General features: G+C 49.1%; 3 protein-coding genes across 3 annotated transcripts; 1 reads left to right on the top strand and 2 right to left on the bottom strand.

The window, feature by feature from the left end:
* Window positions 1-374: 374 nt before the first annotated feature.
* Window positions 375-13,475, bottom strand: BP5553_08690 (putative hybrid nrps pks; the record flags this gene model as incomplete). Its single annotated transcript, XM_032017313.1, has 5 exons — window positions 375-3,418; window positions 3,543-6,457; window positions 6,527-12,353; window positions 12,421-12,775; window positions 12,876-13,475. 5 exons carry the CDS (start codon window positions 13,473-13,475, stop codon window positions 375-377), a joined length of 12,741 nt encoding a protein of 4,246 aa, XP_031866744.1.
* A 2,016-nt stretch (window positions 13,476-15,491) lies between these two features.
* Window positions 15,492-16,826, top strand: BP5553_08689 (uncharacterized protein; the record flags this gene model as incomplete). Its single annotated transcript, XM_032017312.1, has 4 exons — window positions 15,492-15,706; window positions 15,759-15,899; window positions 15,950-16,247; window positions 16,299-16,826. 4 exons carry the CDS (start codon window positions 15,492-15,494, stop codon window positions 16,824-16,826), a joined length of 1,182 nt encoding a protein of 393 aa, XP_031866743.1.
* Window positions 16,827-17,992: 1,166 nt separating this feature from the next.
* BP5553_08688 (uncharacterized protein) lies at window positions 17,993-19,003 on the bottom strand (the record flags this gene model as incomplete). The annotated part of the gene is made up of 3 exons (XM_032017311.1): window positions 17,993-18,291; window positions 18,340-18,376; window positions 18,827-19,003. 3 exons carry the CDS (start codon window positions 19,001-19,003, stop codon window positions 17,993-17,995), a joined length of 513 nt encoding a protein of 170 aa, XP_031866742.1.
* Between the last annotated feature and the right edge of the window lie 695 nt (window positions 19,004-19,698).

Here is a 19,698-nt window from a genome sequence, read left to right as displayed (position 1 = left end):
GTTTTTTACATGTCTATCCTTAGGCAACACGGCTAATTGTTATGTACAGTACATAAGTAAACTGTCTCCTACCTCGAGCTTTATTATTCCTTCTCCATTTCTCATCACTTTCTAACATGAGGTTGTTTGTCCAACCTAGCTCCCTCGGTATAGTTTAGATTGTTGGCCCTCTAAATAGGGACGCGTTCTAGCAACTTCGTAGAACTCTAATTAACCCTTCTTTAACTCCTCTACTATAAATCTAAGCAGCGACCAAGGCAGGGAAATCGAAGCGCTGGACAGCAGCTGTTTCTCATATGCTTATATTGATCTTTTATATCTACTTCACAATACCAAACAAAGAAACACCCTATCTAGAAAACTTGCAACAAATTCTAGAAGAAATCGCCCTCATGCACCAAGCGTGGAAAAACAAACGGAGTGCCATCTATATGTCGCAAATACTCGCCAAGTAGGGGATTCAACCCCTTCTCTTCCGCCCTTGAAACCCATTCCTCCATCCGAACCGTCTCAATCTTCGACCCACCAGTCGCTCTTTCTAGCACACCCCTTATATCTGATAGCAAAATCTCTTGCTCCCCAGATTCGTACAGGTACTTGACGTTGCCGGGCCAAGAGTAGTCTTCGTAGACCTGGTTCGCAATATCCATGGCGACACGGCCTACAGAAACCAGGTCAATGTACCCCCGCCACAAGCTGGTATCGGGAACCGCCTTGATGGTGCGCGAGTAGTGCAACAAATTGGTCATTAGATCCACCTCAGACGCGCCATCACCCGTGATAGACGATGGTCGATGAATCCAGATAGGCAACTCGCATCGATCGCTGATTTTCTCAAGGTACCGCTCACTGGCCCACTTAGTAGCCAGGTACCCACTGTTGCCATTTAGTAGCTCGGATGATGATGGCGGGGAATACGACCCAACCGACCGCTGCTCGAAGCTTTCCTCCCCTGTTAGGTGTGTAACAGCTGCCGAGGAGATATAGTGGAACGACAGCTGGTAGGGAAGGCAAAGACGCACAAGTTCCTTGGTGGCTTCGAGGTTGGCGGGCTTCAGGCTGGTGTACGACTTCATAAAGGAGACGTCTGCGCCATTGTGAATCACCGCGTGGGCCTCAGAGAAGATGTCTGAAAGTTGTTGCTCGTCTGCGAGTCCGAAGCGTGGCAGTGCTAAATCGCCGGCGTGAACTACGACTTGTGGGGATCGGAACAAGGCAGGGTAGCGCTCGCAGATGCCTTTCGGGTCACGGACCGCAAGGCAGTGAATCTTGCTGACGATACCATCTTCGAGCAGGCGCGTCAAGATGGCTCTGCCTAGGAAGCCCGTAGCCCCGGTGAGGACTATTACATCTGGTTGTGTGAAGAAGTGTTGCTTTGACAGAGGATTGCGCATTAGGCTGGGCGAGATTGCCGTTTCTACCTCCCAGTCAATGGCCTTTTCTTCTTCGTCGGGGACTGTTCTGCGGCTATTGTTGTGGCTCTGTGACGGGTTCTTCGGCGATGAAGAATCTATGACCAGGGTTGCCATACCTCCTAGAGTACTGGATTCGAACAACTGGAACAATGAGAGTTGGTGGCTGCCTATTCCAAACGCCTTTTGGATCCGTGCCCGCAGTTTAACCAAGATCATCGAACTGCCACCGACGTGAAAAAAGTCAGACTCTGGAGCGATTTTATATTGCGAGAGTACTTCGCTCGAAATGAGGTCCTCCCATAGCTCTTTCAAGCGTGATTCAGTGTCATTCAACTGAGGACCGAGAGAAGTTGTGGCATCATCTGAGTTATAACGCCCTTCTGGAAGTGGGATCAATTTCAGAGCGGCTCTATCGATCTTGTTGGATGTGTTAATTGGCAGATTTGCGAGACGAATTATAGCAGCGGGGCGCATGTAGAGCGGTAGGGGCAGCCGGTTGAGCACCCTACTGAGTTCATCATCCGCTTTTCCATTGCTGTTAGTTGAAGTAGTAACAGCAAAAGCGATCAAGAGCTCGGAACCAGAGGTCGTTGACTCGCGCACCGTCACAGCAACATCGACAATTTTGCCTTCCGCGGCATTGATAATTGCAGCCTCCACCTCACGCAGGTCGATCCGGAGACCCCTAAGTTTGACCTGAGTGTCGCCGGCGATACGTCCCTGGAGGATCAGGCTTCCATCCACCTTGCTAAGTCGTCCGAAGTCCCCGGTGTGATGTAATCGAGACCACCCAGCCGCAAGGAAATCGGTAGGCGCGAAGGTATCTGTAGCAAATCCTCGAGCATCGAGCTCGCTGTGCAGGTAACCGGCGACGACACCCGCTCCGCCGATGAGCACCTGTCCTGGAATGCCAACAGGAACCGCCTTCATATTAGTGTCGACAATGTATACCGAATTGTTTGGCCATGTTTGCAAGCCCGTAGCGTTGTCAGTTCCATCTTCATTAGGAACTTCAGCCCAGTAATCCACGTCCCTGCTACTGCAGCAAAACGTGATCTCAGTTGGGCCATAACAATCAACTAGGTGCAAGCCTGAATTAGAGACTTCACGGAAGGCGTCTTTCAACGCCTTGCTAACTGGCTCACCACCTGTCTGGGCGAGTCTCCAACTGGACTTGCCAAGATCCACGGATTTCCCATAGCGAATCCAACTGATGTACTCTGCCGGGGTGGCTGTCGTAAAAGTGATACCTTGCGTTGCAATAATGGAAGAGATAGCCAGTGGGTCTCCCCGGAGCTGTTTCGGAACAACGTGGAGAGTTCCACCATTGGAAAGTGTCAGGAACGTCTGACAGAGCGACATGTCGAAGCTGTAGGAGCTCTGCTGAAGGGTCACATCACCCCCCTCACGGAAGTGCAACTTGTCGGTCATGATTTCGATGCTATTCGCGAAAGTCTCGTGTCTCATGATAATGCCCTTTGGAATGCCAGTAGAGCCGCTGGTGTGCAGGATGGCTGCGACCGAGTTCGCCTTCGCCGTATTTGGTATTAGTGTTGTGGCAGTTGTCGTTGCATATCGATCAATGTTAATTTTCGTCTGAACCGAGTCAAAGTATTCTGACTCTTCCTCAGTCGAATCGTCGACGAGCAACAAGGTAGGTTTACAATCTTGAACGATGGCAGACAATCGATCCAGTCCAGTGCGTGAATCGAGGGGCATATACGTGGCGTCGAGGCGCAAAACGGCCAAAAGCGAGCATATCCAATTCAAACCAGGTTCTAGGAAGACACCGACTATGCTTCCATGTCCTATGGGTGGTTGTTGCTTGTTCAAGGCAGTGGCGATGGAGTTTACCCTGTTGGCCATTTGTGCGTAGCTCAACGATGAAGATGATTTTGGCCCTTTGCTGGCATCCACGAGTGCTATCTTATTGTTGTATTTCTGAACCATCATGTCAATACGATGAGGTAGAGTTTCTGGCCACAAGTATTTGTAAAAGGGACCTGTAATTGTGTGAGTACACGCGATTGACTCTTATCTACATGGTGACTTGGTACTGAATATCAGGCGTGGAATGGGCAAGACAGGATATGGATGAGTTGAATCGAAAAGGGGTAGCTAGCATACCTCGTCCCAGTTGAATTGCGCTTCTTGCTTCCTCTGCATCATATAATGACTCCATACTAGGCCGCAATGCAGGGTTCCGAGCAAATGAGCCAAGTAGCTGTTTGTACATGTTTCTTAGCATGCCCATATGATGAGCGTTGTAGAGTGCCGACTGTCCAGCTAGGATGACATGGCAGTCGCCGCCAGGGTTCCCAATGATGTCCAAGGTCAGATCATACGCTGTCTGTCCTTGCTCAAACGCAACAACTTCGCTGTCACAATTACAGAAGCTGCGACGCTCTGATACACCAGGCCGATAGTTGAAAAGGACCTGGAATAACGGGCTATGAGTCGTTGACCGAGGAAGGCCTAGCTCGCTCACAATAACGTCAAACGGGACCTTGGAGTGTGCGAGAGCGGTTTGTGACTTTTCGCGAACCATCCTCAGCACGTTAGCGAAGGTCTGGTTGGGCTGGGCCCTTAGCAATAGAGGAAGGAGATTCAAATACATTCCCACGCTCTGCAGCTTGTCTGCTCCGTGGCCGCGGTTCGCGGAGCTTATGCCGATACAGAGGTGTTCGACGTCGACCAACCGAATGAGGAGAGTATAGAACACAGCGAGATGGAAGTGGAACGCTGTCACCTTCAGCCTTTTGCAAGTGGACTCTATGTTCTGTAGAATACTTTGGTTCACGTGGAAATCTGCAGTGCTGGTAGAATATACTGTGAGAGGCGAGCGCCTTGAAGTTTTAGCCATGGGTAGAAGTGGGAGTGGCTCTAGGATCGTTGAGCTTATGTCTCCAAATTCGTTTCGCCAGAAGGCAAGATCATCTGTCCACTGGCCCGATTCATACTCGTGTCGTTGCTGTTCCGCAAAATCGGGATACTGCAGCACGTTCTGGACACTCGAGAGCCGGGTTTTGGAGTTATACGCCATCTCCAGCTCTCGCAGAATCACCTCCAAGCTTACACCATCCATGTTTATGTGATGGTAGCCGATGATGAGTTGGAACGAAGCTAGCGACCTCCTAAGGAGTAAGATCCTCATGTTTTCACCCTCAGACAGTTTATATCGGTGCCTTCGAATTTCTTTATACACTTCATCTGCCTGGGTGTCACTGCCAATGTCTTGCAGCTCCAATTCCAGTGTCGGAACCGCAAGAACTTCTTGCATGACATCCTGTGCTTCAGCCGTTCCGTCATTATTTGCGGCAATAAATCGTGTTCGTAACGCCTCGTGGCGCTGTCCAACAAGCTTGACGGCTCGCTCGAATTTTCCCACGTCCAGTGAGCCATTCAGGCTAATGGATAGAGTGATATTGAATGCCGTAGATGCATCTTGTAGGTACTGCTCCAAGAACCAGAATCGGGACTGGGCGAACGAAATCAGCACCTTCTTCGTGACCGCAGTGCTGGAGGCGACAACCTTTCTTAGCATGTTCGTCGACTTTGGTTCCTTGGGGACTTTTTTCGATGACGGCCCAAAGGAGGAATTCTGAGACAGTACTTCGTAGCCGTCGATCTCTGACCACGTATTGGAGGAAGTGCCCGGAGTGGAATTCTCTGTCCCTGGTCGCTGAACCTCATCAAATGAGAGTGCAAGAAATTTGAGTGGGGAGGAGTTTGAGATGCTGGCAGACTCCGAGGAAGAAGTGGGTGTTATTAATGTCAAGTCAGTCCTTTCGTCGCCCTCGTTTTCACTGTGCTCATCTCGCCCAATTCCAGACTCTGCTGGCCCTGCTGAAACAGGCTTTGCGGATGATCTCAATTGGGCTTGTGCCTGCCATTGTGGCCCCTTTACCCCCGTCGTGGATGCCCGAGAATTTATCTCTTCGGCCAAGTTTTCGCGGGTGGGCTGCCCTTGTTGCTTTGCTGGTGATGTTTCTGAAGTGGAAATGAGGTTTGTCGCGGATTTTGGCTTCGTCCCTAGCTTTTTTGGTTCCCTAATCCGAGGCTTGTCTTTGTTATTGGGGTCCAAGTTCGGCGTTAGGGCTGCTGGGAGTAACTCTTGTGCGCAGACAAGCAATTCACCCATAGTCGTTCCACTTATGATTTTTAGCACGGGGATCTCGACTTGGAGCTCCTTAATGAACCACGAACGAATGTCGACAGCAACAAGAGAGTCAATGCCCAGATTATCTGCCGTGAGGTTCAAAAGATTCCGGCCCTCTTCGACTTGCAAGCTTGACCGTAGTTTCGCGGTGAAGGCATCTAACATGACCTGGTGCACTTCCTCTTGGTTGATAGCGTCTAGCAGTTGAGCCTTGATAGCTACGCCTCTCCGGTCTCTCGAACCGTCCGCACTATTAGACCACTCGGCATCCTGGCTCTCGCTCCTCACGCAATGCTGAAATATAGGGTTGCGAAACCAGGTGATAGTATCCTCGGACTCTTGACTGCCATCAATCATCTTCAAGCCCGTCGATAGCTCAGGATTCTTGTTACGGCGGTCCTGTCCAGCAAGCACAGCTTCAGCGAAGAGTTGGCGGAAATCCTGCTCCGACAGCCACAGATTGCCCACCTTTCCGAGAAACTCCTGCTGGGCAAGGGTCAGCTCTCTCGTTACATACCCATTACCAAAGATAGCTCCAATATGCACTGCCGATGCATTGAGGCCCCGCTTCCTGCGTTGACTGGCCAAACCAGCCATGAACATATTGGCTGCAGCGTAGGCAGACTGGCCGGGATTTCCTGTAACCGCGGCCATGGAGGAGAAGAAGATGAAAAATTCAAGGTCAGTGTCTTTGAAGATCTCTTCCAGGTACATGGATCCATCAACCTTGGGCCGCATGACCTTGTTAACACGCTCCATGTCGAGGTCAAGAAACATGGTATCATGCAGGACCATTGCTCCTTGGGCAACGCCGGCAACAGGTGGCAGCTTGCGGCAAATTTCATCGTATACAGCCCGGACCGAATCTCGGTCACATATGTCACTGCGGTTGAGTGTTAGTCAAAGTCATAGTGAAGATAAGTAGGGAAGAAATGCAAGTAATAGAGCATACTTGGCAATGACCTGCACGGTGACTTGTAGCCCCTTCATTTTCTTCAACCATCGCTCATCCACCTTAGGACTGCGACTAGAGACTACCAGATAGCGAGCGCCCCGCTGTGCCATCCATTCGCACAGTGACAAACCTAGGCCGCCAGTCAAACCAACAAGCCAGTAAGTCTTGTCATTTCTGAACTTGACGTGTGAATCGACAGGTGTGATTTGGATTGGGACGTTTCCTAGATTATGCCAAGCAACGACGTGTGGTTCATCCCTGAGGCCATGAGGGAGCTGCTGATTAACCAGGTCATTGGCCGTGACAACGGCAAGACGTTTCTGATCCTCTTTACCACCATCTCGCGCCTCCATTCCGTATTTGGCATTAACCAGAATAGAGCGAACATCTTGCCAATGTTGGTCTAAGCGTGGGGGCAAAATCACTGTTTGAGAGGTAAGTGTGGCCTCCGAGCTCACATGAGCCGCAACACCTGGGGGCAAGCATTCGACGAGATTCCGACAGAGACCCTTCGTGGTTGCACCTCCCATATTCAGAATTAGCCAGGGACTATTGGTTGCAGAAGCCATGAACAAGTTGGGAACTGATTGCTGAAGTTCGAGTTTCGATGCGTTCGAGTGAATATAGCTCCATGCCAGACCAGGTTCCGTGCTGCCAGGATGCTGTCTCTTAGTCGTCATCAAACAAGCAAGTTTAGCGCCTTTGTCAGTTGCAAGTCGGCTGACTGCACGAGCAAATGCAGGGTCTGGCTGCAGGAGGATAACTTGACTATCTATCAGAACGTCCCTCATCGCCGACTGGGCAAGTAGCTCAGTGTATAGCAACTGTAAAGCCTCGACGGCCCCATCTGGCGCTTCTGGAGCTGCAACCCCAGGCAGGACGAAACAGGCCATGACGTTAATTCTGGATGCTTCTTTCAGGGATAGTGCCAGGATCCTCTCCCCAGTCCGTCGGTCTACGCCGAGGACTGGGAAAAGGAAGAAGTCTCTGCGCACCTTAATTGCTCGGGTGACAGAATAAAGGACGTCGATCTCGACCATTTGCGTTGTCGTGTTGAGAAGAGAGTCAGAAACTGGTGAAGAAGAAGACGGGTCTTCGATAAAAAGGTTGCATAACCCGTCATTGCGGTGCGCGAGCTGAACAATCGTCTCCTTCGTATCGACCAGGTCGGTGATGGTCCGACGGCCAGAGTTGTACCGATCGTTCTGGCTCTTGTTCAGCTTGAACCGTGGAACATATAATTTGCCACTCTCTTGGTCAAAGTGTAGTTCTGGTTCATTAGAGTAGAGGAGAGGCTCGCGTTCGGACTGTGCACCGCCTTCATTTTCCCAAGTCCCTGCCGCCTCAGAGCGAAGAAGATACTCGGTAATGGAAGTTGGGTCGGGCATCACGATATCAATATCCGCAGCACTACTTGGAGAAATGTCGAGGAACTGAAGGCGAATATGTAACATTTCGAGCACCAGTGTTCGACCAAATCCAATCACCATCCTTGAGAAAGGATCGCCACTACGCGAGCCCCGGGTGATCCAGAGGACATTGGCGGACTGTTTGAAGATCTCTTGGAATCCGCGAAGCTTCTCTGCATTTATTGACTTGAAAACGGGTTCGTCGATGTCGGCTAGGCAGAGGGTGGTTCCTCCTATAGGCAGGTCTTGGTGTGGCCGAATGTCTTGGAGTGACTTGATAAATCTCATCTGTCCGCAATGGGGTCCCCCATGGCCTAGAATCCTACTAATATCTGCCGCAATTTTTGCGCTTTTGACTCCACCCCCACCGATCAATGTTAATCGAGGGATGACCGGGCTCGATTGAATCGACGATAATGGGGACGATATGGGGTGTTTCAAGAACTGGACCCTATCATCAACAGCCTGAGAGACGATGATTGAGAGGGGGACTGGTAGCTTGTCGTGATGCGGAATAGCAGTATCCATTCCAGAGAAACCTGTCTGCTTCAGATACAAGTCCCATTCCTTCAGCCCAATGCAAGGGGATAGTGCACGCCCATCTTCATGGCCGAGCCACCACCCTGGGAGTCCACCAAAGATGAGACCAAAACGCATCTGCTCATTCTCGGTAATCTCAAGAAGGAGCAGGTAGCCACCCGGCTTGAGAAGTCGCCGGACGTTCTTCAAAGTATCGGCCAGGTTTCTAGTCGCATGGAGTACCAGTGAAGCAATGACCACGTCGAAAGATCCATCCGAGAAGCCTTGTTCTTGCACGTCCTTCTCGATGTCCAGCACCTTGAAGTTCATCCGGGAGCTGTACGAAGAGAATACCTGCTCTGCTTTAGGGAAGAAGCCACTGGAGATGTCCGTGAACGTGTAAGTGGAGAAGCTACCACTCAGCTCGTTCAGGAACGATTTTGTGGCACCGCCTGTACCTGCTCCGATCTCGAGGACGGACATGTGCGGATATCGATGACTAATCTGACGTGCTATTGACGCAAGATACTTGGTGTATCGAGGCATCCCATGAGCAACGACATAGAAGTCGTTCAGCATGTTATCCTTAATCATGTGTTCTAGCATCGTCGTCTGCCCTCGAATTACAGCTGCCATATTTTCTCCCACGGCACACATAAGTCTCAGGTCGATGTTTTCGGGATACTTCTTAAGGATATCTGATATGATGTTCTCAGAATCATGGATCCACTCGGGTTTAACGAAAGGGTGACTTCCACGGGCCACTCTGGTGAGACAGTGATCAATGTATGCAAAAAACCGTTCCTGATGCCATTCGAGTTTCATTCTGGCCCGATCTTTTGCAGTGAATTGCTTGTCCAGCGATCTCAGGTAAAAATATGCCACACGCTCAAGCGAGAAGAGCAGGTCAGGTTCAAGTTCCGGAACGTTTGTTTTTGCGACAATTAGCTCGCCATCGGGATTGCCAACTTCCCATACCATCTCGGTGAATATGTTCAAGTCGCTAGACTCGGTCGAGTTGGAAAGTGGTCGCGTTTGCAATCCCTCTAGTTGAATTGCCTTGAGGGAACCATCTGGGGAGTAGATGCTGACGTCCCCTGAGAGACTCCTAGACGTGTTGATTGAGGCCATAGCATCGAAAGGTACGTCTATGTCGGCACCAGTAAAGCTCAAACAATGCTGGGGATTGACTAGCAGACGCTTGATACCCGTGGGAAGATAGATGGAGCGCAGCATGCTATCTCCAGGGTAGCAGTACGCTAACATGATGGACTGTATAGCAGCATCCAGCGCTGCTGGTTGAATCAGGAGAGGCGGAGAAGACGAGGAAGGAGAATTCCGGATGAAGCCAGAAGCCGCGCCGAGTTTCCGCTTCATTCCTGACAACGCTCGGAAGGGACCAGAGTAACCAAAGCCAAGTTTTCCAAGAGCGTCATAGAAGCGGTCCGACTCAACTTCCAGCATTGCAAAATCGTCCTCGTGTGGCTTTCTGGGTGGCATGTTCGTATCGGAGCATCCAGGACGCTCTTCTCCGACAGTAACTCGAACCTGGCACGTAGCGTGGCTAGTCATCTCTAAGGTCTCGCTGTTTGGAGAGGAGTAGAATGAAAAATTGGCAGATATAATCCTGTTGCCATCACTGTCCTTTTCTTGCCAAGCAATATTAGTCAGAGTCACAAAGGTCTCGATTCCCGTGTCTTGGTCATCACCAAACACCACGGCTTGACCGATTATAACATCTAGCAGCTCAATAGCCAGAATTGTCCGTTGTTGCTGCTGCTCCTGAGGCTGTTGCTGCTTCATGCCTGGCAATCTCATTGCCGCCTCAATGCAAGCCGATACATAGCCAGCGCAGGGAAACACTGTTTGCCCTTGCACCTGATGGCCATCCAACCATTCAATCTCGCTGCGTTTGAGCACGTTATGCCAACGAAGTTGATCAGGGGCACCATCTGAGACGTCTCTTCCCAAGAGTTCATTGGGGCTGTCCTTCCTCGTTCTAAAAGCCCTGGAAAGACGTGATTCGTACCAGAATGCTCGGTTGTGGTCCCATTGATACGATGGAAGTCCCTTGCAAAGCTTGGGCTTGGGAATTCTCCCTCCCGAAACCAAACGGTCGAATGTCGTGAAGTCAACCACGCCTTCACCAAATAACTCCCAAATATTTCCTAGCGCCGTGGAAAAGGCCTCGATGGAGTTGACACCGCGTGATAGCGTGCCTATATACGGCACGGATTGTCCTAGGTAGTCTTGGATTGTTTGTGATACAGGATTCTTCAGTGCTGGATGCGGTCCAACCTCGATAATAAGATCATATTGTGGCGTTGGTGTTCCGTTCTCCGGGTCCTCGAGAGTCTTCCTCAGGGCCTCGGCGAACATGACGGGTCTTGTCAGATTCGAAGCCCAGTATGTACCACTGAGGCTCTCGTCTTCGGGCATATCGGTGATATCTTGCACAAAGACACTGGAGACCCAGCGACAATTGGTACGACGCTTAGATGTGACATGACACTGCTGAAGCGACCGCACGTATGCCTCAGCGCAGGGCTGCATATGGTGAGAGTGGTAAGCTCGATCTACCTTGAGGAGGCGGGCAAATTTCTTTTCTTCGGCGAGAACCACCTTGATCTCTTCGATCGCGTCGGCGTCTCCCGACAAGGTAACACTAGCAGGAGAGTTGCTCGCAGCCACACATACACGTCCTTCGAAGGCCGGCAGCTCACACAGTTCTGTGGCGTCCTCGAACGATGTGCCAACTGCCATCATTGCACCTTCCTTGTGTGAGACGGATCGAAGGTGTAGTCCTCGATAGTATGCCACGCGAATCGCTTCTTCGGCAGTGAGGTATTGTGCAGCATAGGCAGCACCAATCTCACCCGACGAGTGACCCACCACAGCCGATAGTTCAATGCCCGCCACTCTCAGCAGGTCAATCAACATGATCTGGATGGCCGTGCATATTGGTTGTGATATGGATGCTGTGCTGACTTGAGACGATTCCGCATCTGCAAGAATCTGGTCACGCAGCAGCCATTGTGGCCGGTCCTGAGACGGGAGAGAATTGAGACTCTGGTCCAGTTTGGATATGATACTCCTCGCAGCGGGAGACTTCTCGAGAAGTTCCGCACCCATTCGAGCCCATTGCGCACCCTGCCCGGTAAAAATGCCAAGGATACGCAGCTTTTTCCCCGATGAATCCGTCCTGGATGATGGTGAGGGAGGAGATTCGCTCAGGTTTTTTATGGTCGTATCCAGATTCGCAACTAGGTCTTCAAAATTGCTCACAGCAGGTAGAATAGTGCGAGATTCAAGAGTTGAGCGACGGCTACTCAGCGTCCAGGAAAGATCCCTGGGTGTGAACTGAAACTCGCCGTTCTTTGTCTTTGTTGTCGCCAAAGTTTCTCGATACCTTTCAAGGCCGGAAATGAGAGCACTGTCCGAAGCGGCTGAAAAAAGGAAGGGAGTAAAACAAGTGTGAAATTTGTCATGTTGTGTCAATAACTCGTTGCCAATCGGTTCATCGAAACTCTCCAGGATGGCATGAGCATTGGCTCCTCCGAAGCCGAAGCTGTTCACGCTAACTCTACGCACGGCACCCTTTGCTATCGTCGGCCATTTTTGCGCTGCTGAAAGAATTTTGAGGTTGCGATAAAATGGAGCAACACTTGGGTTGAGCCGACTCAACAATCGATTAGGGGGCACCGTTCTGCCCTGTACCGCCAACGAGGCCTTTATGACAGCTGCGAGGCCGGCTGTGCCTTCAGTATGGCCTATAATGGTCTTGATAGACCCAACAAACAACGTATCTTCGGGACCACTCGGTGTAAAGTTTGAACCAGGACCAAAGAAGGCATCACTTATAGCTTCAGCCTCGATGGGGTCGCCTGCCGGTGTACCTAATTGTAGGCGATAAAGGTTAGCAGAATGGCGTCAAAAATAATAGGGTTGAATCTTAGTATTTACCTGTGCCGTGTGCTTCAAAATACTGCGGTCGGTCAGCTCGCTTGCTGAGATCCAAACCGGCCCTGGCATAAGTCGATTGAATCAAGGCTGCTTGCGCCGATGCGCTCGGCATGGTGATCCCTCGCGTCCTGCCGTCTTGATTTAGGCCCGTCTCTCGAATAATGCACTCGATGTGATCACCGTCCGCCAGAGCCTGGCTTAAACGCTTGAGAACAATGGCTGCTATCCCCTCCCCGCGGCCATAACCATCCGCATCAGCATCCCACATGCGACTCCTCCCGGTGGGAGAAAGCATTTGTAGTTTGCTTTCAGCAATATATTGCTCAGGGCCGAGCACCAGATTTGAACCGGCTACCTGAAAAGTTGAGTTAGTGAAAGTAGACCCCAGATTTTGAGCAAATGCAATCAATCAAAACAGACGATTCCCGAAGAAAGAAATGCGAGTTAATACTTACCACCGCGATGGACGAGTCTCCTGCACGTAGAGTTTGCACAGCTTGATGCATGGCAACCAAACTAGAAGAACAAGCTGTGTCGATAGTCATCGACGGACCATGCCAGTCAAAAAAGTACGACAGCCTGTTACTCAGTATGCTTCTCGCCGTACCAGTAGCAAAATATGTTGGGAACATATCAATATCACGACTAATCATGTCGGTAAAGTCGGCACTCATAACACCCACGTAGGTAGCCGTGGTAGAGCCGCGCATCTGGTTTATCGATAATCCGGCGGCCTCGAGACTTTCATATACCGTCTCAAGAAGCAGTCGCTGCTGCGGATCAATCGAGTTGGCCTCAATAGGCTTGATCCCAAAGAATTGTGCATCAAAGTACCGCAGGTCTTCGTTGAGCAAGTAGCTGTGGCGGACATTGCTGCTTCCGTGGTGGTAGTTCTTGGGGTGGTAGAATGTGTCGACGTTGAAACGTTCTTCAGGAATCTCTTTCAAGAGGTCTTGCGGCTCACGCAAAAGTTCCCATAGCTTCGATGGATTATCGCAATCGCCAGGGAAACGGCATCCAGTGCCGATGATAGCAATAGGTTCCTTTGGGTCCATGGTGACGGCCACTATGTGATGGCAATGCGGCGATGGCTTCACGAAGAGACCAACTTCAACAACGAGCAGCGTGGCAGCTGACTAGAGAGACCATGGGCCGTAGCAATAACGGAATCGCAAGGACCTTGCGATCAAGAAATGGAATACGTTGAGGAAATTCCGTGGACCACGTAGAGATGTTTGTTGAAAGAGTTGAGATTATCCAAGTACATCTCCCAACATTTGTCGTGCTAACTCTAGCCCTTTCTATTCTGGCACTCATGATGCTTTGGTTCCTACTCTACCGTTATTCCAATAATTCACATCGGACCAAATCTTCTTTGACGGTTTACGAGTACACCACGAAACCGAGCCCGAGTGTTTCGGACTTCCGACCGTGCTGGTGGCGGGGACATTGTGCTTCGGGGTCGGCATTGGGAGACCTGCCTCTGACAATAACTCGGTGAGTCGAAGTTAATGCGTGTGTGTAAAGAAGACAGGTGGGTTGCAGGTATGGAGTAAGATAAGTATGGAGGTTGTGTTTGCTGTTGTCCGGAGGTTGGGAATCTAGGCGGTGCTCATGTGACAGGTCATCCGAGCTCCGATAGTCCTACGCGACTCTATAGAGAACATTTACTAAAATAATTAAAAAACGTTTTCTAAATATATATATAACTCTAATAAATATCTTTAGTGAAGTAATATTATATTAACTTTAATTAAGATTAGCTAGAGTAAGATTTAAATTTTATTTCCTAAGTAATTTTAATTTACTTTTATTATTTCTCTTAGCTATATATTTTTTATTAATTACTATTAATACTACTAATATTACTTGTATTAATAGTAAATATAATCTATATTATTTATTTATCTTTATTTAATTATATTATATATTTAATTTATAAAATCGAAAAATACTAAAAATAAAAATTTATATAATTATATTATTTTTATTTTTTACTTGTACTCTCCTAACTCTTTACCCATGCTATACTAGCTGTTCGTTAAGAAACACATAGATGCCGCGCTGCCCTATTATCTGCAGTCCTGCCTGATGAGTTCCTGATTATAACTCCACTCTTTCCCCGCATGCAGAAAGCATCTCGGGAGCGAGGTGTACGGAGTACAGTAATCTTTAAAAGAGATCTGTTGCTCGGTTCGGTTGCATCGTTCGGTGCGGCGGTTCGTGCCCTCTCCGCATTTTCCAATTCATCGCTGGGACCCCATCTCCGGTAGCATCGCAAGACCATAGTACAACGGCCTCCAATTCGTCAGGGAACCTTCTTCGAGTCTCTCCACGGAGCTGGTAGCTGCAATGCATGCGAACATTCCTGTCTTGGTAAGAAAGTCGTTTCTATGCACAGTAGGGGATTCTGCAAAGCTCGACCCCAAGGCCAGGAAACTCATTCTTCTACGTTTTCATTGGAAGTAATCCCAGCTTCCACGATGTTCAGATGTTCAGTTTTCATGGTCACTCTGTTACCCCGCTAAGAGTGTGAATTTAGCTTCGATATACCTTTCCGCCCTGAATATTTCAAGTATTGACTACCTTTAGGAATGAGAAGTATCTTATTCCCTAGACCAATATAAGGCCATCAAATGCTTTCTTCCACTGTCAGGCCTGCATATAAGGTCTTGTTGTCTAAGCTATAGTAAGAACTCGCTGCAGCATGCTTCTTGAAAAAGCCCTTCGGAGTTTGAGATGAGTACGAGTACAGGGGACGGGATCGTACTTTGGGATCTGAAACATAATCAGTATTGAGGCCAGGGCTTACGGAATAGACATCCAATGCGGTTCTTCCGTGCCTACCTTAGTGTAACAATCAGGTTTTCATTTGGCTTGCTCTGGTCCATGTCGGTCCTTAAGTGTCTCACGAATCTCCTGCCTTTTCCATATTGTCCAGCATATCACAACAGTTGGACCAGCTGAGGTAGCTTCCAAGCACCTTCAGTCTGCATCTTTCTTATCTTCACAGAATCCTACATACCCGGTATTCGCCCCGCTATTCGCCCCACAATCCGTTCACATTCAAAATGACGAGTGTTGCAGACTTCAAGCTGGCCTCATTGGCCGTTGGCTTTACACTCGGTTTCGGGGTACTCACTGTGTGGACTGCTATCAAGCAAACCAGGGCGGTTCGATCACCACTTCACAGTGTTTATATCTTTATGGTGTGGGGAGAGATCTTTGCCAATGCTGCTGCTATGATCGTCGTATGGATTTTCCTCGAAGGGTACATCAAGCCTGGGTAAGTCTTCTTGACATCGTTAATAGCTACGTCGAAGCTTATCCTCCTGTAGTATACCGGTCTACTTTGGCCTGCTCGTTCTCTGGAGTTTCGAGGTTCAGCTGCTCTTGCAAATCATCGTCAATCGGATTGCTATCGTTGTAGACGATGATCGACTCGTGTGGAAGCTCAAATGGGGAACCGCCTTGATAATGTACGTACCGTCGAAGACCAATCTTCCGCTACTACTGACTGACCTCCAAGCACACTGGTCAATATCGCAGTGTTCTGCATTTGGATCCTAGCCCATTCGCCTCCTTATCATCCGATGTTAGTACTCTTACACGGTGTCCTCTTCCAAACTAACATATTAAGTTTCGTGGAAATCAACAAGTACTGGGACAGATGTTCCAAAATCATTATTATGATTGTAGACGCAGGACTAAATTACTTTTTCCTCCGCACTGTGCAAAAAAGTCTTGTAAAATACCACGGTCTTACGAAATACGCACCACTCGTCAGCTTCAACGCGAAGCTCATGGTGGTCTCTGTAGCCCTGGATGTAAGTATACTTACTGCTATATCCCATATACACGCTAAAATTCTCTCGCAGCTAATGCTCGTGTGCCTCATATCCCTCAAGAACGGACTCGTGTACACGCAATTCCACCAGGTCGCCTACGTGGTCAAACTCAATATCGAAATGTCGATGGCTGATCTAATCAGGAAGCTCGCACGGAAGTCAATCGAAGTACACAATAACGAATTTATCGCTGGGCACTCATCAACCTTCAACCAGACCAACAACCAATCAGATTACCATCGTTCGCACATTCAATCCATGGGCGCCCATAATGCGATTCAGATGCAGGCCGGCGTGAATGCGAGTGCTGTGCAAAGCAAGATGCGAGGAAGTGAAGATGGGCAGCATGAGTGTGCGGGGATCAGGACGCTGAAGGAGGTTAACGTTACAGTGGAGAATGTTAAGACGTCGGACATAGTTTGGAGGAAGAGTGGGAGTGAGAGTGGAGGGGATGTGGAAGATGGGTTTCAGAGGAAGTCTAGTAAAGGGTCTGGGAGTGAGGATGAGCTTCCTTTAGAGCCGGTGCCGAAGGCGAAGTTTTCGGAGTGGAAGAACTAATGAGCGAATTTGGAGTATGGGAAAGGAGTCCAATGTGCTGTTGATGAGGAAGGGCTTGTTTAATTTGTTTTCATTTCGTGTCGGAGCTTGGGTCGGGAGAATGCGGGTAATTAGCACTAAAGGAAGGGTTAGGGTTCATTGTTGTTCTGTCATTCTTTTAACATTTTAAGATAGTGTCATGAAATCAAAGGTTCGCAGGGGCAGAAAGTAAACAAAATCAAATACTGTTTATCAAATACTCGCTTCGGATCATCAGATGTTCTTTCATCTCCCTAGAGCTCCAGGTACAGACTGGCACCCTCATAGAGCTGTCAACCGATACAACCGAGATTGATGAGGCGCACCTAGGCTGATGACGGATGTGTGGTGACCTTCGTGGATATTAGCTACTGGTACTATCTTGTCTCGCGAACTTCTCGGAGCCTACCTTCGGCATCACAAGCAGTACCAGTTGCTGAGTATCAGGAGTTGCCCTTCCAAAGCCTCCTCAACAGTACCAAGGTCGGACATGATGCGAAGAAGGCACCAAGCGATATATAGTCAAAGCATGACCGCACCGCTTGAATTATCGAAGCCCTACCTCTTCACTCGATCTTCCCTGTTGGGAACCTCTCCTCATCTACCGCACTCCCCCTCCTCGGCGCCTTAAACCACCTTCATCATCTGCATATCCATCTCAATATACGTCTAACGCATGCCACTCATCCGGTACTGGTACTGGTACTGCTTCATTATTCCCAGTTCCCTTGCACTCCCGTTCATGCTTTCGCACCTAGTGATCTGTTCTGTTCTGCCCATGACGCGTTGGTACAGAAGAATACAATGGCATATTAGTGGGCGAAGAGCAGGTAAAAAACCACAGATAAGCCTAGTGTCTATTTCGATCAGAGACCAGACTAGGATATCAACGTTGTCGTAAGTAGCGTCGTAGCCGTTTGTAAGAGTGTAGAGGTATTTAAGCCGGATCATGGAGGTAATAAACGCACTTCAACTCCATTAGCACACGAGACGAGGAAATAGGAGAGGAGACATACAACGACCCGACGGAAAAACAACAATCTTCTTCCAGAGATCAATATTAAAGGTTCTTAGCTGCGGTAACGGCATGACTAATAAAGCCAAATCCTGTGCAATACCAAGCGCCGCCCCCGCATGCCCTATAGCACTTAATTGAGACATTTCCCATCGACGGATTTATCCCAGGCATCATAAACCGGATGACATTGAAAAATAAGGACGAGGATAAAAGCAAGGGCCTGAATAACGATAAAAGTAATAAAGATATCGCAAGCGTGGCGGAATCGTGAGGGACGGAAGACGCGGCGGTAAAACAGGAGAATAGCGATCTTCCCAGTGACTTGAATTAGGGTATAGATGATCAAGAGGGGGTAGAAGAGTTTGAGGAGCTCAGAAGCCTTGGCGGGGTCGACATTCCAGTAGTGCTTTCCGAATCCATTGTTGGCTCCTAAAGAATGTTAGGAAAGCAATTGGGATCGTGGAGTTTAAAGCATACCTGTCCATTCAAGAGCAAATCCAAAAATCACCGTGACCTTTCGAGTTTGTTAGTATAACGAAATAAGGCGAGGCAAAGGCGATACGAACTATGCCAAAAATACAAGCATAATCATCAGGCCACCATGCATGTCCGACTATCCATCTCGATCCGGCCCTTATCAGTAAGAAGGGCATAACTAAACATAAAGATAGGACAGAAAATCATCCTAAGGTAAACTTTGTCGAGATTCTTGGGAATACCCTTTACAAATATCTGTTTGGACATTTGCCGCGTCGACTTCAAGGGTAAATGCTTTACAGCTCTGCTGCACGCATTGCGAGATTTGGGCTTGTAGAGTGGTGTTTCTGCATACACATGGCGGGTCGAGTAGTACTGAGTAGTTCGCTACTCGCAGAAGCGTGGTAGAACAGTTCCACTAGTGATAAGGTATATGATCAGCTAAACAAGCACATATTTGGTTGCGAGATTGCATAGATAGACCTACCGCACATGACGGCAAACCCGAAGCAATTTGAGTAACATTTACGGCAGGAGGGGGAGGAGAGGGGGAAAGAGAAGTAGAGGAAGAAGCAGCAGCTAAAGCTATGAAAGCTGAAGCAGAAAAGACAATGGAAAGTACTTTCGTGATGATACGGAAGAAGTCGTGGATAGAAACCTGCATACAGTTAGAGTTCGAGGGTACGAAGGCGTATCTTATCACTCAATGCCACCAGCGCTGCAGCGGGAGTCTAGCCATACGGCATGGCCGCTGTCAGTCGGTATTGTAAACCACCAATGCTAACTTTAAACTTGTTCAGCAAAGAAACGAATCAAGTCCAAAGCGAGGTGCACGAGCAGGCAGACACCAACTCAGGAATCGAAAGGCTTGAGCTGTCAGTCTGAGCGTCTATCCCTCATGATGCAGTGTTGCGAAATTTCGATGATGCGCGCGGCGGTGATAACTCGCCCTCGATCGGTTGTGTAATTATCTCCCTGTCATTTCCATGCTGCTGTAGATACACTACGCGGGCGACGTTTCGACCGGACCTCTTTTATTTCCCTGGCCCGCCCTGAGATCAAAGATCATAACCGCCGCGCATTTCGGAGCCTTCTCTGAGACACTATCGCCACCGTGAAACAATGCGATCTGTGGCCGGTTTCAGTGACGAGGCTGGATGATTGAGGAGGATGGCAAAATATGTGTGGACGGGGGAGACGAAGAGCAGTAAAAACGAGCTGGAGCAGGAATGCAGAAAGGGACGTTGACGACGCAATACAAACCGCATGTGACATGAGACAGAAAGTAGCAGAACAAACGGAGGTCAAAATGCCGGATTCGTGTACACGGGCGTTTCGAAAGTGCGGAACACGTAGGAT

Source organism: Venustampulla echinocandica (genome assembly GCF_003357145.1).
Source record: "Venustampulla echinocandica strain BP 5553 chromosome Unknown scaffold_8, whole genome shotgun sequence".
Taxonomy (NCBI): domain Eukaryota; kingdom Fungi; phylum Ascomycota; class Leotiomycetes; order Helotiales; family Pleuroascaceae; genus Venustampulla; species Venustampulla echinocandica.
Note: the sequence above shows the minus strand (reverse complement) of the source record. Positions and strands in the feature narration are given on the sequence as shown.